General features: G+C 51.0%; 2 protein-coding genes across 2 annotated transcripts; one reads left to right on the top strand and one right to left on the bottom strand.

Moving 5' to 3' along the window:
• Window positions 1-134: 134 nt before the first annotated feature.
• ZNF319 (zinc finger protein 319) lies at window positions 135-3868 on the bottom strand. The gene has a single exon (XM_036276009.1). The coding sequence runs from the start codon at window positions 3620-3622 to the stop codon at window positions 1865-1867; it is 1758 nt and encodes a 585-aa protein (XP_036131902.1). The 5' UTR covers window positions 3623-3868; the 3' UTR covers window positions 135-1864.
• Window positions 3869-6823: 2955 nt separating this feature from the next.
• USB1 (U6 snRNA biogenesis phosphodiesterase 1) lies at window positions 6824-19614 on the top strand. Its single transcript, XM_036275984.1, has 7 exons — window positions 6824-6946; window positions 7702-7868; window positions 10069-10252; window positions 14531-14584; window positions 15435-15540; window positions 17491-17574; window positions 18624-19614. The coding sequence occupies exons 1-7, from the start codon at window positions 6849-6851 to the stop codon at window positions 18726-18728; spliced, it is 798 nt and encodes a 265-aa protein (XP_036131877.1). The 5' UTR covers window positions 6824-6848; the 3' UTR covers window positions 18729-19614.
• Window positions 19615-27992: the final 8378 nt, after the last annotated feature.

The following is a 27992-nucleotide window of genomic DNA, read 5'->3' as shown; positions in this document are numbered from 1 at the left end:
TCTCCCTCTCCATGTCCCATCATGCCCCCGTGGAAGAATGACCACAACACACAGTGCTTTGGTTTGTGATGGTCAATGTCTTTACTTCTAAAGCATACATTGGACTCACTATATATTAACATCAAAAGGAGCTATCTAAAATGGAGTCATTCTTTTTAAAAATCCAAATTCTCACATTTTTATATAATATCCAAAATGGCATGAAATTAAACTATACAATGGTATGAATAGTATAACAACTGCTTTTAGAAAGCAAAAGAAAAAGAAAAAATTAGCAGTTGGGACTGTTGTCAGCCTCGGTTCAATGTCTTCGAGGCACTGAAAATCCAGCCCCACATGAAGGGAACCCGGTCAGATGGAGGAGGTGGATGTGCTCTTTTCAGACTCTTAAGGGGAGAGTGGGAGACGGTGGGACTCCCTGCTCCTCTGGGTCCTTGGTGCACTGATTAAAGTCTTTTAAGTTCTATGACCAGGGAAGGGGACTGGAAGAGGGCAGGGACAGAGCTAGGGTCAAAATAATCACTTTGATAATAAAGGTCCTCTGGACTTCCCAAGGGCCTGGGACATCCAGTGATATCAGTGGACTCTATCTACCTACTGAGTTCCTTAACAACCCTCTTCCCTGACCCGTTCCCCATGCCATCACCTCAGGTCGACCAGCCCTGTGGACAGCCAGAGACAAGAAGGATGCTAGGAGGACCCAAGGGAAAACTCTCTGGCCTTGGAAGTAGCTGGATGTTGTCCAGGGCATCTGGGCAGTGCAAGATGGCTGGGTCCAGGCCAGCAGTGAGCCTGACGGGGGAGGGCTCCCATGGGCTAGCAGGGCTCTGTGCCATCAAAGGCCAATCACATAGTCCTTTCACCTGCTCTACCCTGGATACATGAGCCTGGTCATGGCCCTGAAGCAGGATTGGGAGCCGACTGAGGCCACACCCTTGACACTTTGGTTCACACAATTCAAGAGGGAGAACATTTGTTCACAACCACTGGGAAGATCATGGGCTTGGCCCTGCTTCCTCCTGGGCACCAGGAGGTCTAACAATCCCCTCTTCACATCAGCAGTTCTGTATGGCTGACAGCACATTCCCCACCAGAGCTTGGAACCACACTGCAAAGGTGGGAGGGGTGCTTTCAAAATATCAGGATTAGACCTCCATGCAAAGGCTGCCTTTCTGCCTTTCCCTTGGATGGCACTGGCCTGGGCACTGTCCCTGGCTGAGTGTTCTCTCTGGATTACTTCTCAGCCTCCTCCCTTCTGGCTAGGCCAATTGCTTACTGGGCAGACCCAGCCCACAGATGTGCAGCCCTCTTATAGTCACACCTGTCAGAAACCTGGAACAGACAGAGAGACATGTGGCTCATGGTGTGCCCTCCTGGTCCCCAAGACTACATCACGAAGCTGGCCTTCTCCCTCAAACAGCAACTTGAAGGGGGATGCCCTACACCTAGCCCACCTCTGGAGTCCAGCCCTTCCCCCAGGCCCTACCATGACAGTCCTCTTTCCTAACCATCTGGTTTCTAATTAGACTAAAATGTTTGGTTGGGAAGGTTGGGCTGGCACCAACCCCTCCTTGGGGTAGAGAGAGGCCACCTGACTTCTAGTCTGGTTCCATGCCCCCAAAGACAAGGGAGGCTGATGGCTCTCAAGAAAAATGAATCTTATAATGGGAAAGAGGTTTGTGGAATCAGGACCAGCCACAGCAAACTGGCTCCCCCAACTCCAGGCAGGTACCAGAAGAGCCAGGCCCCTCCACCTGCCCAGTGTTCTTCTGTCCTCATGCCTAGAGCCTTTGAACATGGAACTGGGAGGGGGGACCTCCGTTCAAGGAGGCTAGGACTGGCCTGGTGGGGGCCACTCAGGGACTCAGGGCAGGCAGGCTGCTACCTGATAGGCGCCCTCCGCAGCGGCAGCAGCGGCACTATGCTGCGCGCTATGCTCCTGCAGGAGGGCAACATCCAGGAACCGCTCTCCACACCATACACACTTGAACTGCTGCTCACGAGCGTGCACACCCTGGTGCTTATTGAGATGCTCACGCTGCTTGAAGGCCTTGTCACAACTGGGGCACTTGTAGGGCTTCTCGCCGGTGTGCACGCGCCGGTGCCGCTGCAGGTCTGATGCATACTTGAAGCGCTTTTCGCAGTCTGGACATTTGAGCGGCTTGTCGCGGGCTGGGTCGCAGTGGTGCTGCACGAACTCCGAGGATGAGAAGAAGCGGCGCTCACACAGGGTGCAGCGCAGGGGCTTCTCGGCTGGAGAGCAGTGGGCCAGCTGGTGCTTCTGCAGGGCCGATGCCCGCTTGTAGGCCTTGTTGCACACTGGGCACTTAAAGGGTCGCTCAGTTGCGCCCGGCAGGCACTTGTGCCTCAGCAGCTCAGCAGACTGGTCGAAGCCCTTTTGGCACACGGGGCACTTGAAGAGGGTCTCGAGGGTGTGCACGTGCTGGTGGTAGAGCAGGTGGCTGGGCTGACCGAAGCCCTTCTCGCACAGGCCGCACTTGAAGGGCTCCTCGGTCTTGTGCGTGCGCCGGTGCCGCATCAGCGCGTACTGCTGCTTGAAGCCCATAGGACACAGGTCACACTTGAAGGGCCGCTCGGCGCTGTGTGTGCGCTCGTGCTGTCGCAGGTCCGAGGGTCGCTTGAAGGCCTTCTGGCACTCACCACAGCGGAATGGCCGCTCACCGCTGGGCGTGCACGGGTGCTGCAGCAGCTCCGACGACTCCTTGAAATGTAGCTCGCACACGTTGCAGCGGAACAGGTGGTGCTCACCTGAGTGCGCGTACATGTGGCGCACCAGGTGCGAGCGGTGCTTGAAGGTCTTCTCGCAGACCGCACACTTGTAGGGCCGCTCTGAGCTGTGTGTGCGCTTGTGGTGCACCAGGTGTGACGACTGGCTGAAACTCTTGTCACACAGCGTGCACTTATAGGGCTTCTCACCCGTGTGGATTCGCTCATGCCGTGACAGCTCCGACAAGTGCTTGAAGGGCTTCTGGCAGACCGGGCAGCTGTAGGGCTTGTCGACCTGCTCAGCAGGGGCAACAGCGGGTGGTGGGGCCGCTGGGGGCAGCGAGGGGGCAGCAGTGGCTGCTGGCTCAGTGGCCTCTGCAGGCTTGTAGGTCTTCTCGCATATGGAACATTTCACGAGGCCGCTGGTGCCACTGTGCGCACTGTGGTGCTGAGCCAGCGAGGTGAGCAGTGAGAAACCCATCTTGCAGACGCCACAGACAAAAGGCTTCTGCTCGACCTGCACACACTGGTGCTCCAGCAGGTCAGTAGCCTGGTGGAATATCTTGAGACACTGTGTGCACTGGAAGGAGCGGTCATGGCCCGCCAGGCACTGGTGCTCGTGTGGGCTGGACAGGTGTGCCAGGTCATGACCGCACACACCACACTTGGGTCCTGGCTCACCTGCTGCCTGCAGGGGCTCATGCTGTGGGGGCTGCAGGCCAGGGTCAGGCTGCAGGAGGATGCCATAGACGGCACAGCCCAGGGGGTTCTCGGCCGTGCCTGGGGGCAGCGTGTGCTCAGCAAGGGCTGGTGGTGGTTCTGCATGGTGCTGAGGCTGCGGTGGCTGTGGCTGCTGCGGTTGTGTCTGTGGCGGCTGCTGCCAGCTTTCCGACATACTTGGGAAGATGAAACAGGGCTTGGAGAGTAATGGCTTCAGTTTCCCCGATTAAGATGACCCAACCCAGAGAGAGAAGCTGCCTGGAATCAGGGATGGACAAGGACCTCAGACAAGGCACAGAAGAGGGAGTGGTCAGATGGCCCAAGTCGTTAACCAAGACAGGCTACAAAGCTCTGCCTCCAGGACAGGGGACTCTTTGAGGCAGGGTGCCAACAATGCCAGGGAGCCTCTGCCTTCCCCGATGACTGGTTCTGTAGAAAAGAGAAATCATGAGATTAAGGCAGGGACACGCAGCTGGGCCCTCTCCCTGTTCTGCTTGCACTTGCCACATTGACATAAACCACACCATGGAAGGATGAGAGGCTCAGGGCTGGGAGGTCTGCTCCCTTCACACACTACCAAAGAAGTCTGCTGACAGCTCAGGTCCTCTAGCAAAGGGGACAGTGGCTGTCTCCACCCCACCTGGGCCAGGGAGTCCCAGCCTCCCAAGTACTACCAACCCTCTTTAATCAGCTGCCTCACAGGTAATCTGTTCACAATACAAAGAAGTCACAAATTCTGTTCATGTCCTAAGGAAAGACTGACCAGTTTAGGCCATAGTATCCAAAACAATAATTTTAGCAGCATAACTTTTTTTGCAAATAAATTCTTACTTGGAAGCCCAATATGTAAGATGAATGAAAGCAGAGAGGTTTTGGCTGAGCCCTAAGGCCTGCCAGCTCCTCTCCATTGCTGCTCTGAATCGCAACTCAGGACACCACTGTACAGGAGAACAGCCTGCTGGGATGAAGAGGCCTGGCCTTCCAGTTTCGAGGGCCTAATAGCAAACAACCTCTGTCAGTCAATCTTTCAAGCAACTACATGGAACAAAGGACCATCTCAAAAACCTTCTCTTGTGAAGAGCTGGTTCACATTCCTCTCAACTATTTCCCAGGACCTCCACCTTGACTATGTACCTGTTCTCTCTCCACACAGAGGTTGGATGGTCTTGCAGGGACCCGAGCCAATGCATGATGGGGTTAAATGACAGGTCTATAGACCCACCCAGCTTCAGTGTCCACAGCAGAATTTCCCCACTCTACTAATTTCCCAGGACACACACAAAAAAAGTGCTAAATCTTCTGATCTGACTGTCAAGGCCTGCAGAAAGATATAAACAATTACGAGTTTGCCTCTGCAACATGGGAAGTAACATGTTAACCAATGAGCATTTTTCTCATCACCACTCAGGAGACAATCCTGTTTCCATGCTCCAAGTCTATAACTTTCTGGGTAGTCAGTGAAAGGTAAAGACCACCCCACCCAGGCAAATCTCTAACTTACCACTTTGTGGCAGCATAAGGTAATGACAGGGAGAGGGAGGAACTTTTAGAATCAGATGTAACCCCCTTACAGGTTTCCAGTTCTTCTGACTCTAACATTGAAAAGTTTCTACATTTTCTCCTGAGGGAAAAAGGAAAGAAGTAGATGCCTTCCCAGGCCAGCCTGGCCTCTAACTGTTCTGCCACAGAAACATAAGAGTCAGGCTAAAAGCTGTCATCCTCCGCATCTTCCGGGAAGGGAAGAAGGAAAGGAGCCGTTGCTTCGGGTGAAGGCAGCAGGTTGCATGAGCAAGCAGGTGCCAAAGCCTTCCCAGAAAAGAGGGAAGTGGGGCTACTCCAAGGGCGGTGTAGGTTAGGTTGCACCAACACAACTGTTTTTTCCTTCACGATGGCTGCCAAACATAAGGTCCCAGGCGCAGGGCCCCCAGCTCCACTGCCCACCCACTCCAGGAAGGTGCAGCCATGAGGCCTCTCTGATCACTCTGCAAAAAGAGAGACTAGGGTAGGTAAGGAGGCACACACCAGCCCTTCCTCCTTCCTGGGACACCGAATGAAAGCCCATCATCTCCCAGCCTGCACTGCCCGTCCGCCCGCCCAGCTCAGCTGCCTCCTGTCAGCCCTCCCCGGGTATGGCCAGGCCGCGCTGCAGCCCGAGCGCTGGTCCCGCGGGCGAATGGGCCCGAGGAAGGCCCCGGGGCCGCAGGTCGGGCCCAGGAAGCCGCTGAGCCTCGAGGCCGGCCAGGGCCGCCCAGGAGCTCAGAGGCCTCTGGGTTGGGCTGGATGGTTGGGGGGAGGGAGGCGGGCCAGCTAGGGGTGCGGCGGGCGCGAGAGTGGCCCCCAGACTTGGCCCCGGACGCCTCGCCGCTCACCTGCTCCAGGCTGCCTTTGGCGTCAGGGCGGGGCGACCTGCTGCTCTCTCCGCCGCCCCTTTATTCCGGCTCGATCGGCCGCGGCGCGGCCTACGCGCCCTGCCAATCCCCGGCCTCGCGTAGCGACGGCGGCCGGCCCGGGGGCGGGGGACAAGCTAGCGGTGGCCGGAACGGAGGAAGCGATGATGCGGCCGGGATAGCGGTTCGGGGTGGAGGAGTGCCGGGAGGACGGGCGGACGGACCGATGGCCTTGCAGAGACCGGAGGACAGGCGGGCACGCGGGGGCCAGGGAGGCGGGGCCGGAGGAGGAGCGGCAGCCGGGGCGGCGGCGGCTGCCGGAGAAGCGGACCGCGCGGAGCGAGGCCGCCCCCTGCCGGGGACCCCGAGGCCCGGCCGGGCCGGGTCAGACAGCAGGGCGCGCGGGGCGGCTTTGCAGTCGCCCGGCCGGCACGCCTCAGCTGACTCAGGGAGGGTACTCCGCTTCCGACGACGCTGCTCGGCCTCAGGGGAGGGGGCTCCCCGGCCCCCGCCGACCCCTGCACCTGAGAGGAGGGGCCTCCTAGACCCTCCGGTCTTCTGGAACTGACCCGCCTCTGACTGCTCAGCTTGCTCTTAGGGGAGGGGCCCCGGATCTCCGACTGGGGGCCGGCTGGAGTAGGGGCTCCGGGTCGCAAGGGCAAGGATCTCCGCTGTGTCTCGAGCGCTGCCGGCCGAGGTCGGGAGCGTCAGCAGCTGGGAGGTCTAGTCCGGGTGGCTGCAGACAGAGTCCCAGAGCGGCCTGTGAACGGGCGTCCGGCGGCTGGAGGTCCCGGGAGGCTCCTGGCTGGCTGCTCGCGAAGAGCAGCGAGCGGCAGGCAGTGTGGTCCGGGTGGGCAGAGTCTCTGCCGGGCGCCGCCGGCCCCGCCCCCGCCCCGCCCCGCCCCGAGGCGGTGCTCACCCGGGCCCGCCCCCGGAGGGCACTTCCGGCACAGCGGAATTCCGGGCGCCGACGGGGCTGCGGGCTGCTCGCCCCGCTGTCGCAGGCGAGGCCCCATGAGTGCGGCTCCTCTGGTGGTCTACAGCAGCAGCGGTTCTGAGGATGAGGCCGAGGCCGGGGCTCAGGCCCTGCCCGGGGCTGGACGCCGCCCTCCGTGAGGAGAGAGTCTTTCTGGGGAGGGTGCGGGTTCACGCGAGGCGCCGAGGGACCAGTGTCGGGGGGAGGTTGGGAGCGTGCGGAGCGGCTCCGCAGGGAGGAAGGGACACGGTTTGGGGGAGGAGAGTCCAGAGGATACCCCTGGACAGGGCCCCAGAGTGCCCCCACCCTCTGGTTAGGCCAAAGTTAGGAGGCGAGACACCTGGGTTCGGCAGCCCCTGGCCCTGGCCGACTGTCTCCTGGCGCCTCTCGCTGCACCACCAGGTCTGCCTCCTCGTTTGACACAGTTGCAGTAGTAAGCCAAAGATTGAAGAGTATTCTCCGGTTCTAGAAATACTCATTAGCCCCCACTCTGCACGGGCTGGGGACTGGGGACCGAGCGCGAACGAAACCATCAGTCTCGTTCTCCAGCGAGCCTCGCCCCCGAGTGCCTGCCGGGCCTGTGCTTGCCGCGCTCCTCGAGCGCCTCGGCTGGGCTCACAGGAGCGCCGTCGGGTAGACGCATCGGGGGCGCCGGACTGGCCCGAGACCACAGGAGGTGCTGCCCCAGCTCAGGCTGCCCCTTTAAAGAAGGTGTTTCCCACAAGGGCCATGTTCCCTGCCAAGGTCCGCCCCTCAGAGCCGGTGGGGACTCCAGTGAGGCAAACTGGGCAAAGCTTTGTAGTTATGTAGGAGCCGCTTGCAGCACCCGGTGGGAGACAGAGGCAGAGAGCGCTCAGAAGATACACGTGCTCATTTTCTTTTTCCTCTCAGTGGCCGGAGCCCCCCTCCCAGCCAGAGGTTGCCAGTGCCGGACAGTGTGCTGCACATGTTCCCAGGCGCCGAAGAGAAGCCTGAAGAAGACAGTGCAAAACATGGGGGCCGGGTGCGCACCTTTCCCCATGAGCGGGGCAACTGGGCCACCCACGTCTACGTACCATGTGAGTGATGTGTGACAGGCAGTGCCTGAGACCCTCCAGGTGCCTCTTGAGAGCAAGCTGACTCCAGCCAGGAGGAAGAAGCCAGGAGCCTGGGACATGGGAAGATCCACTCGACAGAGAGGACAAGGTTCAGGAATTGGGGAATTTTTCTGTCAACTTAGTTTCAGTTTTCAAATCATTATCTAAAATAGTTTTATTATTTAAAAAACTGTTTAAATAATAAAATAGTTTTGAGGAGGTGACCAAGGGAGGGTGAGGTCAGAATGTCAAGGCAGTCCGGGAGTGCAGCTGGCACTTGATTTCTAAGAGGGCCTTAGGTGTGCTGGGTTCTAGTGCCACCTCCACCCTAAGAAGTGAGTGGCAGGTAGAAAATAGAAAACGCCCTGTCTTCAGAATCAGTCCTCGCTCCACAACCCACTACTCTGGGTGCCCTTCAGTAAGTTACTGGACTTCTCAGAGCCTCAGTTTCCTCGTCTCTAAAATGGAGATGATAGTAATATCTCTCTCCGAGGACTTTTGTGAAGATTAAATCAGATAATCTACGGCAAGTTTCTAGCACAATACACTGAGTGAGTAAGTAGTGGCTCTTATTTGTTTGTTGTTGTTAATCCTCACACAAGGATATTTTCCTACTGATCTTTAGATAGAGTGAAAGGGAGAAGGGAGGGACAGAGAGAGACAGAAACATCAATGTGAGAGAGACATGGGGATCATTTGCCCCCCGCACGACCCCAACAGGGGTCAAGGAATAAACCTGCAACCCAGGCACATGCCCTTGACCAGGAATCAAACCTGAGACCCTTTGGTCCACTGGCTGGCACTCTAACCACTAGCCAAACCAGCCAGGGTAGTAGTGGCTCTTACTGTTTTATGTCAGGTCACATAAACTCCGGATTTCCCCATCCACAGAATTGTCTATGCTGCCTATTCACCAGGGCATTTGAGTAACACACTGGGTATGAGCAAGAAGACTATTAACTATGCAGCTCTAGTCACATGTTTGATAAAAATAAATAATATGTAAACATAGATGTTGGTCACTGTAGTGTTCTTTGTCTTTGTGAAAAATTGGGAGCATGCTAAATATCTATCAAGAGATTCTAAATGTCTAAAAAGAGAATGATTAAAGAAATGCAGTGTGTCTGATTATGGATACTATAGAGCTGTAAGCGTAAGTTTGACCTCTGTACTGAGGAAGGATGACCAACATGTAGTGTTCTATGAAAAGCCCAGCAAAAGAACAGTTTGAATGATATGCGCTCATCTTTTTTAACAAGTAAAATATATACATTAGTATATGCACTGAGAAAAGGCTGGGGACATAGGCATCCAAATTTTACAGTCTTTATCTCTGGGGTAGTGTTTATTAAAGTGGGGTATATGTACCCTAGAGGAGAGGTCAAGATGATCCATTAGGATGTGGGAAGAAAAGTATTAAAATGCTTTTATGTATTTCTTTTTATCTCATCTTTTTAAATTCTGTTCTTGAGAGTGTACATTTTTATTTTTTTAAGTTTTGTCTTTATCCTCACCTGAGGACATTTTTACATTTATCTTCAAATAGAGTGGGAGGGAGAAAGGGAGGAAAAGAGAGAGAGAAAAACATCGATGTGAAAGAGACACATCAAGTGGTTGCCACCCACACAACAACCAGGGCCAAGGACAAACTGCAACTGAGGTACATGCCCTTAGCGGGAACCGAACCTGGGTCTCTCTGGTCCGCGGGCCAATGCTCTAACCGCCGAGCCAAACCGGCCAGGGCGATAGTGTACATTTTATAACACATAATTTTGCCCAGTAGCACGTGTTTGTAATTTATGAATAAATACACATTTATTGTAGGTATCTGTGCAAGGTTGTTTTACTAATGGCCTGTGTGATCGCAGTAGTTTGGAGACTACTGCTTTTTCCTTTGCATGGGTCTTTTTTACTTGAATTATTTACAGTGAGCATAATGTGTTACTTCTATAACCAGAAACACATATTAAATTCCCCCCTGCCCCCCCGCTGCTGCCACCTGCCACAGGGCCCAGCGCCTCCCGTCCTGGAGGCCCTTAAAATACATAGACATAGGCTGCTGTCAAGGTGTTTTTCTCCTAAAACCTGGAGTGAAAAAGGCCTTTGCCTTCCTGGGCTTCTTCACTCAGTCATGCCACCCTGGCTAACAGAGTGGCCCTCCCTCTTCACTGTCCCCCTCCAGATGAAGCCAGGGAGGAGTTCCTGGACCTGCTTGACGAGTTGCTGCCCCACGCCCAGACATACGTCCCCCAGCTGGTAAGGATGGAGACCTTTCACCTCAGTCTGTCCCAGAGTGTGGTTCTGCGTCATCACTGGATCCTTCCCTTCATTCAGGCTCTGAAAGACCGCATGGCCTCCCGCCAGAGGTGAGTACTGAGTGCTCCCCTCCGCCTCTCTTCTCCCTCGCTTCCAAGGCTCCTCTTCCTGTCCTGACCTAGCTTCGGCATGTAGGTGTGGGACATGTCACCCAGCAAGCAGGCCAAACTCCAAGGTTAGAGCACCAAACATCTCCTGGAGCTTCCTGTCCTCCACCTCATCCCGTGTGACCGAGGCCTGCCACGTAAGCTCTGGACGCCCTCAAGTCCTTATCTGTGTGCAGGTCATAGGAGAGATGGTGGCTGCCTCAGAGGGGACTTGGGAGAGTGACTTGAGATCATGGGTGCCCTCATCATGGCACTTGGTGAAGATCTGAACCAGACCCCACTTCTAGTTTGATCTGCTAGCCTAAGGCTTTTCTTTCTTAACTGTTTCACACATCTTCCTACCAGTAATGCCTTTCCTCCTAGACTTGGCCAGATCAAAGCCCTGCTCCTTCATTGCTCTTCCAGTTGGCATTTTCCCCAGAATCCCTCAGCCCCAGGGATCATCCATCCCATGGCTCTTTATGCCCTAGAGCTCATTTCACTCATCCTCATATCCAGCCATTCCCATGTCCCTTCGGAGCTAAAGTTCCCATAGGCCCAGGAGCCCTGGCCAGTTTGGCTTAACCGATAGAGCGTCGGACCAGGAACCAAAGATTCGTAGGTTTGATTCCGGTCAGGACACATCCCTCAGCTGAGGTTCAGTCCTGGGCCCTGGTTGGGGTCATGTGGGAGGCAACCAATCAATGTGTCTCTCTCACATTGATGTTTCTCTGTCTCTGTCTCTCTTTCTCTCTCTCTCTTTCCCTCCCCTCTCTTCCCTCCTTCCTTCCCACCACTCTATCTGAAGATCAATGGGAAAATTGATCTCGGGTGAGGATTAAAAAAAAAGACCCATAGGCCCAGGAATGTGGCTTCTTGCTGAATTACCCCACATCTTTTTTCCAGGTCCTTTGCTCGCTGTAGGCATCAATTGCATATATATTGAATAATTGAACAGCCGGAGAGAGCCCAGAAATCATCCTCTGGATCCTCTGGTGTTGGTTCTAGAAGAAGCCTAAGGAGCCAGCCAGGTGGTGTTTTTATCTAAAGAGCCCTTTCTTCAAGTGAAGTGTTGCACAAAAGCCCAGATGTGAAGATGTGTGAGAGAGAGAAAAACAGTCTTCTAGTCAGAGCCCCACCCCTACAGTTTAGGAAGCCTTAGGCCAGAAGTCCATAGAACTACTCTGCCCCACCGGAGAACTGCCCATTTAGTTTAACCCCTTCTGAGGGCCAGGGGAGGAAAGACTTGCTCCAGTTCATTCAGCCAGAGAATCAGGACTAAAACTCATCTCCACTTAATCCAGCTCCTGCCACCTCTTGTTTTTAATTGTTACTACCAAATTTATTGAGACATATGTGTATTAGTCAGGACTCTCTTTATCTCAGGTGCCAAAAATCCACACCAACGTGGCTTAAACTAAGAAATGTATGTAGGCTGGGGTAACTAAAAAGCTCAGAGGTAGCCCGGCCAGTGTGGCTCAGTGGTTGAGCACTGTCCCATGCACCAAGAGGTCGCTGGTTTGATTCCTGATCAGGGCACAAGCCCAGGTTGTGGGACCAATCCCCAGTGGGGGTCATGCAGGAGGTGTCCAATCAGTGTTCTCTCTCATTGATGTTTCTGTCCCTCCCTCTCCCTTCCTCTCTCTCTAAAAATCAATGAAGAGCCCTGGCCGGTTTGGCTCAGCGGTTAGAGCGTCAACCTGCGGTCCAGAAAGACCCGGGTTCGGTTCCCGCTGAGGGCACGTACCTCGGTTGCAGTTTGTCCCCGGCCCTGGTTGGGTTGTGTGGGTGGCAACCACTCGATGTGTCCCTTCCACGTCAATGTTTCTCTCTCTCTCACTCTCACTCTATCTGAACCAAAAAAAAAAAAAAAAATGTCCTCGGGTGAGGATAAAATAAATAAATAAAAATCAATGAAGAAAAAAATAATAATTTTTTTTAAAAAAGCTCAGAGGTAGCACTGGCCCCATGCACTAGTGGATTAGGGTGATCAGAAAACATCAGGCACCTGGCTCTCCCCATCTCAGCTCTGTCCCTGCCTGTGTTGGCTTCATTCTCACAACGGAAAAGGAGGCCATCAGCATCTCCAGGCTGCCCGTCCACAAACCTGGAATGACAGCTCTCTTTTCTAATAGCTTCAGCAAATGTCTGACTTGACTGATAGGTTCTCCAGAATTCCAGAAACCCCAGAACCAATTCAGAAAACTCATCCTTAAAATTCTGCTCCTCTAAACACTCTCATACTGCCCTGGCTAGGTGGCTCAGTTGTTTGGTGCATCATCCCATACACCGAAAGGTTGCGGGTTCAGTTCTCAGTCAGGGCACGTACCCAGGTGTCAGGTTCGTTCCCCATTTGTGGTGCGCATAAGAGGCAACCGATTGATGTTTCTCTATCATATCAATGTTTTTCTCTCCCTTCTTCTCTCTCTAAAATCAATAAATATTTCCTTGGAGGATTAAAAACTTATTTTAAACACTCTCATACCAAAATCTGCATTAGGGTTCTCTAGAGAAACAGAGCCCACAGGATATAGATACAGATATAGATATAAATATGAGAATATTTATTATAGAATTGCCCCCCCTCCCCCCCAGTTATGAAAGCCAAGAAGTCCCACAATCTGCCCTCTGCAAACTGGAGAACCAGGAAAGCCAGGGGTATAATTCAGTCAAATTTCAAAGGCCTCAGAATTAGGGGCGGAGTGTGGGGTGGGGAAACTGATGGAGTAAGTCCCAATAAGCCTGGCAGCCTAAGAACCAAACACTGGATTCTGAGGGCAGGAGAAGATGGATGTCTCAGCTCAAGCAGAGAGGGAATTTGCCCTTCCTCTGCCTTTTTGTTGTTTTAGCCCATGATGCCAACCACTTTGGGGAGGGCTGTCTGCTTTACTCAGTCTAGAAATCCAAATGCTATGCTCTTGCAGAAACACCCTCCCAGACACACCAAGAGATAATGTTTCACCAGCTCTCTGGGCATCCCTTAGCCAGGTCAAGTTGACACATAAAATTAACCATTATAGTTGGGCACAAACATTCAGCATCTACTCCAGGATGTTTGTTGGGCCCCCTGCAGAACAGTTCTTAAACTCTACCTTTAACCAAGCTCCTGCTGGTTCTGTTGTGCCTGACTTTCTCCAGAAGGGATGTATTGGGTGAATGGAGGCTGATGGGGAAGCCAAAAGGCCACCAGATTCTACACAGACGCTGGGGTGTTGTGTTCCCTCAGGTGGGGTGAGACCTTGGCCTGGAGGCTGCAAAATGATCGTTTCCTGTAATGGGATTTGCCAAGTTGGTCCATGAAGGGCAGCAAGCCAGTATGTCCTTCTGAGATCTCCCAGGGTCCCGGAGAACACAGCGGAACCAGTCAGAGTCAGAGCACTTACCTGGCTGAAGCTGGCGGTCCCTGTGTAACTGATCTGTGTTATGGTGGGTGTTTCTGTCCCAATTTCATACCAACAGAGACCACTAAGGCATCACGGATGAGAGCAAGCACTTTAGAATCAGGCAGATTGAGGTTCAAATTGTGGCTCACCAAATTCAACCTCACCAAGTTTCCATTTTCTTGTCTGTAAAATGGGCATAATTATAGTGCCTGGCACACAGGGAACGTTCTTGGCATTGCTTAGGCTAGATCAGAATTGTCTTTTTTAAAACTGTAAAGAACAAATTGTCTCTTAAATGATCTATTGTCACCTACTTGATGAATAAGACTTTCTTATTTCCTGTCTCAAATTGTTTAATGGAATGACTGGCTATTAATAAAGTAAAATTTTGCCCTGGCCAGTTTGGCTCAGCGGTTAGAGCGTCAGCCCACAGACCAAAGAGTCATGGGTTCAGTTCCGGTTGTGATTCATCCATGGCCCTGGGTCATGAGGGGAATGGGGGGGGACAACCAGTCAATGTGTCTCTCTCACATCGGTGTTTCTCCCTCCCTCCCTCCCACTCTATCTGAAGATAAATAGAAAAATATCCTCAGGAGAGGATTAAAAAAGTAAATAAATAAAGTAAAATTTTTGCTAGCCTCTGGATGAAACTGTGTTACTTGAACTGGGTGATTATTTAGGTCTTGTCCATCTCTAATAGTTTAGGGTTTAATTTGCCAACTGTATAATAGGGTGATAATACTACATGTGAAATGAATTAACTATATTTTCAAAGTACTGTTTTTACTAGAAACTATTCTGATAGTTTCTTTTTTCTTTTTCTTCTTCCTGAAATGTGGTCTTTTCTTCTAAATTTCAGATTCTGCTTTACTGCTGACCGGGTAAAGATTTATACCAATGAAGAGAAAACCAGGTGTGCCTTTCCCCTTGGCCCTGTCATTTCCAGACAGTTCTTTAGAGTAAAGGTTGAGGGGGGTGCCTTGCTTCTAGTGTTGTCTCTCATAGTTTTCCATTTGTTTGTGTTTTAACCAACTGTAAGACTACAAAGGCAGTTGTTCTCAAATCTGAACCTTTCATCAAGAGATGTAATAGGGGCTTGGCCTGTGCGGCTCAGTGGCTTGAGCGTCGCCTCATGGACTGAAAGGTCCCAGTTTGATTGCCGGTCAGGGCACATGCCCGGGTTGCAGGCTCGATCCCCCCTGGGAGGCTTGCAGTGGCAGCCAATCGATGTTTCTCTCTCACATCGATGTTTCTCTCTCTCTCTCCCCCTTCCTCTCTAAAAAATCAATAAAAACATATTTTCAAAAAATAAAATAAAAGAAATTTTACTGGGAATGGGGTGGAGGCTGACTAAAGGTCTGGGTTCCAGGGAGGGTTGTTAAAGATGAGAGAGCGTGTCTGAGTGCTAATGGAAAGGCAGCTGGTGCCACCGAGCCAAGTGCTTGCGAAAGGGGCCAGACTCTGAAGGGATGATGGAGAGATGGGTGCAGGGGCTTTGAGGTTTGTAGACTTGGCAGTGGCAGATGAAAGTACTCCTGAAAGTGTTATTAGACTCTGGGGAGGAAGGGGAGGTATGTGGTTAGAATCAGGGAAGGAAGGTTTCCAGACAGAGGAGGGAGGAGGAACAGGAAAGCAAACTGCCCAGGAGCCAGCTAGGAAAGCAGTCATGGTTCCGCCTGTCACATCCTCTGCCCCATCCCAATGTTCATGTTCTCAGAGGCTGCAGCTCATGCCCCTGGGGTCTCCACTTCTGTTTCTCCCAGGACCTTTGTGGGGCTCGAGGTCACCTCCAGGCACGCCCAGTTCCTGGACCTGGTTTCAGAGGTAGACAGAGTCATGGAGGAATTTGACCTCACCACTTTCTACCAGGTAACACACCAGGCCCTCTCTTCTCCAGCGGCCCATCTATAACGTGAATAAAACCAGCCTTCAGTTTGTTAGAGGCAAACTGAAGAGCGTGCAGAACTGTCCCGTGCGAGGTGTCCCGAGGGCCAGCCTTCCAAGGACACACCCCCGGAGAGCTGAGGGTCTGACATTCGGTCAGATGCAGCGTGTCCGAAGGCCAGCACTTCTCAGACTTTCTCAGAATATGTTTCATGTGTCTTAAGTGTACATGAGATCTATGCCTTCTATTCTACTTCATATTGTTTTCATATTTATCTTTATAGTTTTTAAGGGGCAGTTTTCCTCAGTATTTTTTGGTGAAATTGACACCCTAAAGGGTATAGCTTCATGTACCTTCCTGCACTTTGCCCCATGCCCTCCAGGGGTACAAGAACTTCAAGCTGAGTACCAGGGTTTTTAAGAGCCGTTGGTTTTGTTTAGTATGTGCATTTTAAACCATGTTCTCTATCTTTCTCTCTCTCTCCGTGACAACTGTGAATTTGAATGGAGACAATGGTTGTTTCTTCATATTTTTGGACATTTTGGGTTTTATTCATTTCATCTTAACAAGTATGTCATCTGGCCCGGCTGGTGTGGCTCAGTGGATTGAGTGTCACCCCATGGACTGAGAGGTTCCCGTTCGATTCCCGATCAGGGCATGTGCCTGGGTTGTGGGCTCGATCCCCAAGTGCAGGAGGCAGCTGATCAGTGTTTCTCTCTCAAATCAATGTTTCTATCTCTTTCTCCCTTCCTCTCTTTCTTAAAAAAATCAATAAAAACATATATATATTTAAATATATTTTAATTGATTTTTTAGAGAGAGGGGGAGAGAGAGAGAAACATCAATGAGAGAGAAACATTGATCAGCTGCCTCTTGCATGCCCCTCACTGGGGATCGAGCCTGCAACCTGGGCATATGCCCTGACCGGGAATCAAACTGGCAGCCTCTCAGTGGATGGGATGACGCCCAATCCACTAAGCCACACTGGCCGGGCAATATAAACACTTTTTTTTTAAAGTATGTCATCTGTTGAAATGTTGTAGATCAGGAAATAGACTCAGAGCCTGTGTTCTCTTTTGCATCCCAGATTTTTGTTGTTGTTGTTGTTAATCTTCACCTGAGGATATTTTTCCATTGATTTTTAGATAGAGTGGAAGGGAAGGAGGGAGGGAGAGAGAGAAAAACATCAATGTGAGATAGACACATCAGTGGGTTGCCTCCTGCACGATCCAAACCAGGGCCAGAGATTGAACCTGCAACCCAGGTACATGCCCTTGACTGAGAATCAAATCCAGATCCTTCGGTTCCTAGGCCATTGTTCTAACCATTGAGCCAAACTAGCCAGGGCCCGCGTCCCAGATTTCACAACTTGCCCGCTATGTAAAGGAAAGCCTTTGAGAACAGGACCGTCGTAGCTCGGGCTGCCATAACAAAATACTATAGACTGTGTGACTTAACACAATTTATTTTCTTACAATTCTGGAGTCTAGAAGTCCAAGATCAAGGTGTCAGCATGGTCAGTTTTGGGTGAGGACTCTTTCTGTTTGTAAACAATCATCTTCTCACTGTGTCCACACGTGGTGGAGAGAGAAGCAAGCTCTCTGATGTCTCTTCTTATATAGGCACGAATCCCATCCTGAGGGCTCCACCCTCATGACTTCCTCTAAACCTAATTATCTTTCTGAGGCCCTACCTCCAAATACCATCCTATTGGAGATTAGGGCTTCAACATATGAATTTGGGGGGATACAGCTCCATCCATGGTAAGGACCAATCCATAGCTATTTGTAGAGGGTGCTTGGGATCCATACTGAGGGTCTAGTCTCCCATGGAGCAGTTCAGGGTCCAGCAGGGATGCTGTCACAGATCTGCTGTGATGCTGGGCCTGCCATGGCACCTGGGTGACCACCCACCTCCCTGCCGTTCCTCTGCAGGACCCCTCATTCCACATCAGCCTGGCCTGGTGTGTGGGTGATGCACGTCACCAGCTGGAAGGGCAGTGCCTGAGGGAGCTACAGGTGAGTTCCCAGTGCAGGAGCACAGCCGGTGCTGAACTCAGGTGAGGGGTGTGGGGAAGTGAGAGGGGAGCTGATTGGTCCTGGGGGTTAGGGGATTTCTGACATGATAGGAGACCCCACCACCTTACCTTGCTCCTGGAACTGCAGCCCTGGAGGAGCAGCAGCAGCATCACCTGGGAGCTTATTAGCACTGCAGACTCTGAGGCCCCAACCCAGACCTAAGAAATCAGAACTGCATTTTAACAAGATCCTTAGGGATTTGTATGCACGATAAAATTTGAGAAGCATTGCCCTAGAACACTGATCTGAGGAAGCTGCGGGCCTTCCCTGAAATCCTAGCCCCTTGCCTGGAGGTCAAAGGCTGGGATGCCCACAGGTGCCTGGCTGGTGTTAGAAATGAGTGAAAAGGGCCTGGTGTAAGAAACATCCACCTTCGTAGCCTTTTCCATACTGTGATAAGTGGGTGAAGTATTTCAGTTTCCCATCAGTCCACAGAGATGCTGCTGTTCCCTTTCGGGCAGGGAGTCGGTGGGGAGTGCTGCCGTGCGGGGTGTAGGCCTAGTGTTGCTACCACTTGTTTCTCCAGAGAAGCCAGAAGTCGAGGTTTTTCTGTATAATCTTATTTTCTAATGTTGGCAACCAGTTTCGGTTTTTGTTTCTTTTTTAATTTCCAAACCAAACAAACGTGCATGCTAGATCTAGCCCAATGGGCCGTCATCAACAGCCACCTCTGCTCTTGGCCCGATCATGCTGGGGGTAGCAAAGAGCTCTGGTTTGGGGAGTCCAGCAGATCCGGGTCCCAGTCCTGGTTTTATTGGATTCTGTAATCCAGGGCTCTGAGCAGCCATTTCCTCTGCAAAGTTGGGGTGGTAGGAGCTACCTCACAAGATTGCAGAGCTGATAATAGGGCCTGGAGCCTGCGTGGCCTTCCGTCTCCCTTCAGCTGTGCCCAACCTCTGAAGGATTTCAGTAGGCTGGATTTGTTTGCAGCGCTTTCTGGGTCCCTGAGTTTCTTAAAATGACTGTCCTTTTCTGTCTCCTGGTTTAAGGAAATTGTGGACGAGTTTGAAGACTCTGAGAGGCTGCTACGCATGCATGCTGAGCAGGTCCGCTGCAAGTCTGGGAACAAGTTCTTCTCGATGCCTTTGAAGTGAGCGCCAGAGGCCCTCCTTGTCCCAGGCCCCACTGCAGGCCAGGCAGAGATGGAGGAGCCTGCTCAAACCGTCCTGGGGGCCTGGTGGTCCCTGGGAGCTGGGTCTCTCCTGGCTCTTTTGGGTTGCTGGTCCAGTGCCGCCGTGTCATGGTCATTCCCAAAAATCACCAATAGAGGGCAGACTGGGCTCCCTAGTTCTAGGTCTGTGGTTCTTATGCAAAAAAATAAATAAATAAAAATGGGGTCACCCAGTGAGCCCACCCATATTCAGCCAGAATTCCCACTGTAGTCCCGCCAACAAACAGTCCCTCGTGGCACTCTCCCCACGCCTCCTTCAGCTGTTTGCACTGTGATGCCATTGGCCTCAGACCAGCATTTCCAAACCTGGCTCATCCCTGCTCAGGCCAGGACATAGGGTCCTTCAATGGGTCTGTCACTCTCCCTTTTCACACTTGTTGCTTTTATTTATTTCTAGTCTCACCCCTTCCTATGCCAGCAGAGGCCATTTTAGGGCCAAGGATCAGGGTGCTAATTTGAGGTTCAGCATCAGTTTTTTCCATTCCTTTCTCCCACTCGTCCCCAGCCAGGTGCCTGGGGAGACTTGAGCAGATGTTTCATTTTGGCCTCACTGGTGGATTTCAGCCAGGCCTCCAATGCTCTGTAACCTCCGGTTTCCCATCAACTTTCCCAAAGAGGCAGAGAGGTGCCTTCCCCCAGCCAGGGTTCACTCTGCGGCCTCCAGCTGCCTGATGCGGCCTGCAGCCTGCCAAGGGGATGCGGGCGGAGCCCAGAGCTTGCACAGGGTTTTTCTTCTTCGGCCCTCACAGGAGCAAAGGACCAGTCCTTTCCACTTGCCATCTGGATTTCTGGTGATGGATGAAGAGAGAGTTTTATGTTACAGTTTTAAATTATGTTCAACAAATTAAAATTACAGTTTTATTTTGGATTTTGTTTTGGACTGCTTCTGTACAACTAGGTGAAAAGGTGATTCTATAGCTCACCTCCTTCAGGTGCTTCACAATTTGGGGGGATCCTGGGAGTCTCTGTTATGACTTCTAATGTGGCCATGAGAGACAGTAATGTCGGAGTGGGGTCACCCAATTTGCTAGGCCTGCACACCCGTGAGGTTGCACATACCACATCTAGCCCAGGGCTTGGCATGTGGTTGGGGGCCACCACTCCCATTCCTTATCAGTGTAAACATAGGCATTTAGACCTGATATTATGACAATCTCAAAGCCCTTTCTAGGACCTTCTCATCTGTTCCTCTCAATGAACCCCCTGAAAGGTGGACTGGGTAGGAATGATTATTCCACTCAGACAGAAGAGCAGCTTCAATGACTAGCCTGAGATCACATGAGAAATCAGAGGTAAGAGGTAAGGCCCCACATCTGCCCTGACCTCAATCCTGCCCTGTTAAGGCCTGTGGGAAAGGTGGGGAATGGGGACCTGGCTCCCACTCCACCTCCTGCACCTGTTTTCCTGAGCCAAAGCTCCCAATTGCTGCTCTGAAGGTCCCAGGAAGTCAAATTCTGTGCCTTGTTCCCCAACCCCACCGCACTGATCTGATTCAACTCCAACTGGTCAGTTGGTTTTCTGGCTCTTGAGTCACCCTGGAGATGGAGAAGAAGCTAAGCATCCTTCCTGGCATGCAATCCACTGGGCAGTTGGGTGAATCAGACTCATCCAGACCTCTGGATGCTCACAATTTGTGTGTGTGTGTGGGGGGGGGCACAGGCAGGGTGCACCGAGGAGAAGCCCCATCCCCAACTTTGTACCACTCAGCCACCCAATCTCCTGCAGGTTCCCATTTCAAGGTGGAAGCCAGCCTCCCACAAGCAAGTTCTATGGGCACAGACCACCTGACTTGCCTCATTTGAGGCACTAGCCTTCATCTTGGGTCTTGCTCGTCCTGGGAGGGGGCTGGGTGTGATATAACACCACCATCCACATGCCAGGAGGACTGACCTGTGGTGCCCGGGGAGGATGTGGATACGGCAACTTTGAGAAATGGGCCAAGATCAATAACCGGCTGGTCAATGGAGAATGGAAGGTGGTGATAGAGGAAGGAAGTAGGAGATTCACCAGAGCAGGGTGGAGGCTGGGCTGGGCAGCAGGGGGTTGGCAGGCCCCCAGACATTGAGTGAGGCGCTGACTGTGCAGAAGCAGCTGGGGCTCTTCCTTAAGAGGCAACGTGCTCTCCAGAGACAGAGGCACCGCCAGGGCAGGCGGAGTCCACCCCGGCAGGCTGGCGGGAGAAAAGACATGCTCGTGATAGGGATGTTATCGCACCAGGGAGGGTGCAAAATCAACACATCTGGCCTCTGCGTCCTCAGATGTTCCCTGCAGGGCAGGGAAGTGATCATCCCTGGCCCGTTTGGCCCATTTCCACCTGGCTCTCCACACGGCTCTCCAGACCACCCGAGCTTTGTTTCCAAGGAAGAGGGAAATTACCTCGGCTTGTTTGTTTATTCCTTGTCTTGTGCTACCAGGAGCTTGAGCGGCTTGTGGGGGTGGGGAGGTCAGCCAGAGGTGGGGGTGGGGGTCTTGGGCCTGGCTCTCATCCACAGTGCCTTTGCTCAACCAAACAAGGGGGGGCTTGGCCACTACCTGAACCAGAACCTTCCTTTTACAAATGAGGAGACAAACCCAAAGAGGAGGAAAAACTTGCTCAAGAGTGCACAGTAAAGTAGCTCGGGCAGGAACCCCGCGGCCTGGCTCCTAATCCACAGCTCTTTGCACAGCCCCTCCCACCACATCAGGGGCTCAGAAGGAAAGTGTGCTGTGAAATGACGTGTCTGGGCTTTAATTCAAAAGACTCCAAGGGAAAAAGGGTGGGGAGGTTAGGATCTAGATGAAATGGTATTGGCAAAATGTGGTTAATGTTTAGAGCTGGCTGCCTGAAAGGCGAGGTTCACACATCTCAGTCCATCTGGTCCCCTCTGGCTGTGGGTGCTGGCCAGGCCTGGTGGGCCATAGACCCCTGTGGTAGATGGATGTACAGACCCCTTGTGTCCTGAGCTGCCAGAGGAGCCAGACCCAGTCACTGGGAGGTTCACGGTCTGGTCACAGGGAGGCCACTCCTTAGAACAGGATTTATCCCAAGAGAGGAAGCTCCTACCAAAAGTAAAACAGTGACAAACTGGTCCTACCATAGGCCTCTGAGGGTTCCCAGGCACCTCTCTTTACTAGGTAGCACCCTAAATTCAAACTTTTTTAAAAATTGGCTGATTGGGAATAAATAATGTGAAAGATGGCAAAGCGCTCAGTTAAACTGAGACAACCCTGCATCTACTGTACATATCCCCCCAAAAAATTTCAAAGCAAAAAAATTTAGAAATCCATTTCCCAAAGGAGGGACCCCACAGAGTTTGTTAGTGGAAATGTATGAAATTGCCCAACTTTTCTCCAAACCCCGACTTCCTTTCCCTGAGGAACCTCTGTCAAATACCAGGTAATTTCAGGCATTGTTGGTGCTGACAAAGGTTCTTTGTTTGACCAAACTTTAGTCTGGCTCCCCTGAACCCTCCACCCAACATGGCCCATCCATGTACTTCCTTCTAGAATCCAGTTAAATCAGGTTACAACGCCCCACCCCCACCCCCATTTGCTCCTGAGCAATAAATCCCTACTTGTTCTGGTTGTATTTAGAGAAATCCCATTTTATACTGGAGTCTCTCTCTCCCCCTCTCTCTCCCTCTCCCTCTCTCTCTCCCTATTGCAATAGTAGTCTCTCTCTCTCCTTCTCCTTCTCTCTATCCCTATTGCAATAGTGGTCTCTACACCCCCCCCCCTCTTGCAATAGTAGTCTCTCTCTCCCCCCCCCTTGTCCCTCTCTCTCCCTATTGCAATAGTAGTCTCTCTCTCCCCCCCCTCTCTCTCCTTGTCCCTCTCTCTATCCCTAGTGCAATAGTGGTCTCTCCCCCCGCCTCTCCATATTGCAATAGCTCCCCCCCCCCTTATTTTTGTTTTCTGCAGTAGTTTCTTGAATAAAATCCATCTTTACCACTTTAACTTCTGTCCAACGCTGGTTCTCTTTAACAGTTTTTAGTGCTGTTACTCGGATCAGGATCACCACCACCATGGGACTCTCAGATGAGGCAACCAGTGTGACCTAGACCTTTGTCTCAGTCCGCCTGACCCTCCTCATGATTCCCCAATGTCATTCAAAGCCAGAAGGACTTGAGGAACTCTGCCCAATAATCCAAGTTTTGTTAGACAAAACATTTCTTATCCCCACTTCTAGTCCATGCAATACCCCCCTTTTGGCTGTTCAAAAACCTAATAGATAAGGATATGGGTTAATCCAAGATCTGATATCTAGTACTAATTGTCAAACCCAGATTTCCCTTGGTGCCTAATCCTAACACTTTCCTGCCTGCTAGCAATTCCTTCCAACACCCAACATTTCGCAATCCTTGATTTGTGTTCCACCTGCTTTAGGATCCCCCTTCGTAAGGAATCCCAATGCTTGTTTGTCTTCACCTGGCATAACCAACAGTACACCTGGGCTATTATGCCCCAAAGCTTCACCAAGGCTCCTCTTGCTTCCTTCTTACACACCTAATTGCCCATTGGAGGGACTTAAAATTCCCAGGACGCTCCACTTTAATCCAATACGTAGATGACCTCCCTCTATATTCTGACAGTTGTGGCAACTCCTCTGGACACTGAGCACCTTCATAAGCCATTAGTGAGAAAGGGCCACAAGGTGGCTAAAGACAAAATTCAACTGTTCTCACTGTGTCTGATATCTGGGTCATGACATTTCAGCTGCAGGTAAACCTGTCTCCACAATTCAACATTTTCTTCTCCTGACAGAAAATGACAACTGAGAAGTTTTTGAGGTCTTGTGGGGAATAATGCAGATGCCTGATTTCTCTATGATTGCCTCACTCCTCAGTGCCATGACTGGGGGAGCATCCCCAGACCCAGGAGTCTGGGACCCCCATCCAATGATGCTTTTAAGAAAGAAAATTAAGGGTTCTCCACTTCCTCTCCCAGCCTTGGACCTCCCAATTACTCTGTCTTTTTCCTTGTTTGTGCATGGACCAGAGGGTCATGCCCTTGGAATGTTATCCCAGAAGCATAATGGACACCAAAGACCTCTGGGATATTATAGTTCAGCCTTCAACCCAGTAGCCAAGGCATAGCCTCCTGTGAGCCATGGCTGCAACCACCAGACTTGTCCAAGCTACCTCTGATTAAGTATTAGGTCATCTGCTTGACATTCATGTTCCTCAGGCTATGCAGGCCCCATTGCTTAATAAAATATACAGCACTTTTCTACATCTCAACTTACCTCCTATGAAATCTTCTCTCTCCCTCTCCCATCACCATACATCACTGTCATGATCTTAACCCTGCCTTCCTTTACCCCCCGATGGGATACCTCATGATTGTATCGTTAACCCAGATCATTATTCTGTCCTAGGCTAGCTTTATCAGAAAATCCCTTCTCTCAAGTTGACCCTACTCTTCATGTCAATGACTCCTACCTCCCAAAGGAGCCTGGGGCTCTCCAGGCTACATATGCAATTATAGATCAACATAAACTTCTAGAATACTGAGCCCTGCCAAATGTCAAATCAGCTCACATAACTGAATTCGTTGCTCTTACTCAGGCTTGCATAGGAGCAGAGGAAAGGCTAACATTTAGGACATTTGCTATGCCTTTGGCGGTGGTACATGATTTGGGTATGCTATAGAAACACAGAGGATTTGTGACAGCAGCTGTCACAAATGGACACCCCAGTCAAAAATGGACCCCCGGCCCTGGTCGGTTTGGCTCAGCTGTTGGAGCATCGGCCTGCGGACCAGAGAGTCCTGGGTTCGGTTCCCGCTAAGGGCACATACCACAGAAAAAAAAAAGGATCCCCAGCCTTGGCTGGTTTGGCTCAGCAGTTAGAGCGTCGGCCTGCGGTCCAGAGACCCAGGTTCGGTCCCCGCTAAGGGCACGTACCTTAGTTGCCGTTTGTCCCCGGCCCCAAATGAGGTCGTGTGGGTGGCAACCACTCGATGTGTCTCTCTCACATCGATGTTTCACTCTCTCTCTTCCTCCCTCTCTCCCTCCTGCTCTATCTGAAGATAAATGCAAAAATGTCCTTGGGTGAGAATAAAAAAATTAAAATGGACCCCCAGCCCTGGCCGGTTTGGCTCAGTGGTTGGAGCATTGGCCCATGGACCAAAGAGTCTCAGGTTCGATTCCAGTCAAGAGCACGTACCTCGGTTACGGTTTGTCCCTGGCCCTGGTCAGGGTTGTTTGGGAGACAGCCAGTTGATGTGTCTCTTTCACATTGATGTTTCTCTCTCTCTCTCCCACTCTATTGAACATAGATGGAAAAATATCCTTGGGTGAGGATTTAAAAAAAAGGACCCCAAACAGAAAAAAAAGACCCCAAACAGCAGAACTTCTAGAGGCATTGTTATTACCCCCAGCAGATCACTACAGTTAAAACTGAGGGACAGGTGGTGTAGCTCAGTTTGTTGAGTGTCGTCCCATGCACCAAAAGATTGCTGGTTCAATTCTTTATCAAGGCACATGCCGGGGGTGGGGGTGCGGGGGTGGGTTGCAAGCTCAATCCCCAGTAGGGGGCTCTATTCCCAATAGGGGGCCTGCAGGAGGCAGCCCATCAATGTAGCGCTCTCACATTGATGTTTCTATTTCTCCCTTCCTCTCTCTCTAAAAAAAAAAAAAAAAAATCAATAAAAACATATTAAAATAACAACAACTAAGGGACATAGCACCCAAAAAATGAGATGACACCTAAGGAAATAGATGGGCTGATAAATATGCTAAACTAGCAGCCTCTTCACCAACCACCCAAGAAATCCAAGTGGTTTCCAAGCCTTTGGACTGTGCCTCCTGCATCCTGCTTCGAGACCCTAGAAAGAGCACTTATTTAGGATGACTCCCAAGGAAATCAGAACAGAGATCTACATGGCCCAGTAACAGTTTCGGACTCAGAAAGAAGTGGATGGGAAAAGCTGGATGTTCGAGGCTTTCAGAGGGACTTTGGAAACAGCAAGATGGCCGCTTGGTAGCTCCCACGTCTCTTTCTCAACTCACTGTGTCCAGTTTGCACAACACGTGGAAAGGACAAAATGTGAGATTATATTAGACAAACAGTAGTTTGGGCCCTTTGGCTTTTAATTGGACCAAATAGTTGCTACTTACCTCAACTGCCAGAAACACACTCCTGGAAAAACTGTAAAGATTGGCAAGGAAGGAAAGACCCTCTCTTCACTGGCAAATAGATTTTATCCAGTTACCAAAAGCACAAAGCTACCAATATGTCCACACTCTCGTCTGCATGTTTTCTAAATGGCCAGAGGCTTTCCCCTGCCAAATGCCTCAGCAACATCAGCCGCCCGAGTGTTCCTGGAGCAAACCTTCCCCACTTGGGGTATCCTTTCTCTACCATCTCGAGAGACAGAGGATCATGTTTCATTGGGGAAATTATACAGGAAATTGAAAAGGCAACACATTAGTCAAAGTCGCCACTGTCTTACTGCCCTCAGTCATCAAATGCCATAGAAAGCCAACAGCATCCTCAAGACTGAACTGGCTAAACCACCAGGAGAACTGGACTTACTATTGCTTCCCATTGCTCTTAGGGCTCTCAGACGTTCACTCTTATCTTCATGTGAGGGACCACTTTTTAAAATTGTCATGGGAAGACCCAGGAGGACACCTTATTCACCTTGTCAAGTGGAAGATTCTGAGTGATTAATGGTCAGGTAGCATGTATGATGTGATGACGCTGGACAAAGGGATGATTCACGTCCTGGGCAAGATGGAGCAAGACAGCATGAGATTTCATCACAGATACTCAGAATGACAGCAATTTAAAACTTATACATTGTTTATTTCCGAGATTTCCATTTAATGTTTTCAGACCATAATTGACCTTGGGTAACTGAAACCATGGAAAGCAAAATCACAGATAAGGGAGGACTACTGTACTCATTGCTTTAGTAATTCACCACTGGTTAACATCACCACTGGCTTGAAGGCATCACCCTTCCTGTGACCTGGCTGCAGAAGGGGGAACTTGCACAGTGATCAGAACTGTTGCACCTTTGTCCCCTGCAATCTACCTGATATCCTTGCTGTAACTAGGATGGTTCCAGAGTTGAATGGAGAAATGTGTGCATTACTGCCATCGTACTCACACCACCAAAGAAGGACAACAGGTCATAGACTTCTTCTAGTCTGTCCTCGAAGGTCTACAAAGTCGGGTACACAGGCAGATTTAGCCTTTAATCTTTGTCTTTCCATTTATCTTCAAAGTATCCCTCTCATTAAATGTTTTGTGGGTCGTATAGTACAGCAATTATCCACTGTCACCAAGTCTCAACAGATGGTTCAGCTGATTCTAAAGGAATAAAGGCAACCAAGTGAGAAATGGACTTAGATTGTTCAGAGCAAAAAGGAAGCTTCTTCTTCCCTCAAACAAGAGAGGGTACTGACAAAGATGCTTTGCTTGATCAGACTTTAGTCTGGCTCCCCTGAACCCTCTCCCCAACAAAGTCCATGCCTGTACTTCCGTTGAGCCATTGATTTTTTTTTTTTTTTCCATTTTTTGTACAGATAGAGAGGGAGGGAGAGAGAGGAAGGGAGAGAGAGAAACATCGACGTGAAGGGACACATCGAGTGGCTGCCACCCGCACGACCAACCAGGGCCGGGGACAAACTGCAACCGAGGTACGTGCCCTTAGCGGGAACCGAACCCGGGTCTCTCCGGACCGCAGGCCGACGCTCTAACCGCTGAGCCAAACCGGCTAGGGCCCATGCCTGTACTTCCTATAGGATCCAGTTCTAGAAAGAAATCTGCTAAGTCAGTTTAATGAGAATTCCCCACTCCTGATAGATATCTGATCACCCTGGCCTGCCTTCAGCCAGACTCCCCCAGACTAGATGACTTCTCTTAGTCATTTTCCATCCACCAATGCCCTACCCCCTTGCTCTTCAGCTGTAAATCCCCACTTGTTACTGGTTGTATTGGGAGTCAGGCCCAGTTCTATAATGAGTCTTTCTTCCCCTATTGCAATAGGTGTTTTTTAATTTTTTTGTTTTTAATAAATCTATCTTCTCCACTTAAACTTCTGTCTGTTCTCTTTAACAATACCCCCCCCTTTTTTTTTCACCTGGCAGGTCAGTAAACAGGTCAATTTCTGAAGCTCAACCAGCTCTCTGCCCATTTCTGGGAGGTGAGGCCAGCAGGGGAGGTTTCAAGAGAAATCTCCCTCTGGTGAGGAAGGC

The sequence above is a fragment of the Molossus molossus genome, unplaced genomic scaffold (genome assembly GCF_014108415.1).
Source record: "Molossus molossus isolate mMolMol1 unplaced genomic scaffold, mMolMol1.p scaffold_m16_p_21, whole genome shotgun sequence".
Lineage (NCBI taxonomy): Eukaryota > Metazoa > Chordata > Mammalia > Chiroptera > Molossidae > Molossus > Molossus molossus.
The sequence above is the reverse complement of the archived record's forward strand: the minus strand, read 5'-3'. Positions and strand labels throughout refer to the sequence as shown.

What these genes read in the sequence shown, in the direction of transcription:
- USB1 (XM_036275984.1), top strand. Translation starts at nt 6,849, where the DNA reads ATGAGTGCGGCTCCTCTGGTGGTCTACAGCAGCAGCGGTTCTGAGGAT. An exon ending in CGCATGGCCTCCCGCCAGAG is followed by an intron (nt 10,253 to 14,530) that starts GTGAGTACTGAG and finishes TCTAAATTTCAG; the next exon opens with ATTCTGCTTTACTGCTGACC. An exon ending in AGTGCCTGAGGGAGCTACAG is followed by an intron (nt 17,575 to 18,623) that starts GTGAGTTCCCAG and finishes TCCTGGTTTAAG; the next exon opens with GAAATTGTGGACGAGTTTGA.
- ZNF319 (XM_036276009.1), bottom strand. Translation starts at nt 3,622, where the DNA reads ATGTCGGAAAGCTGGCAGCAGCCGCCACAGACACAACCGCAGCAGCCA.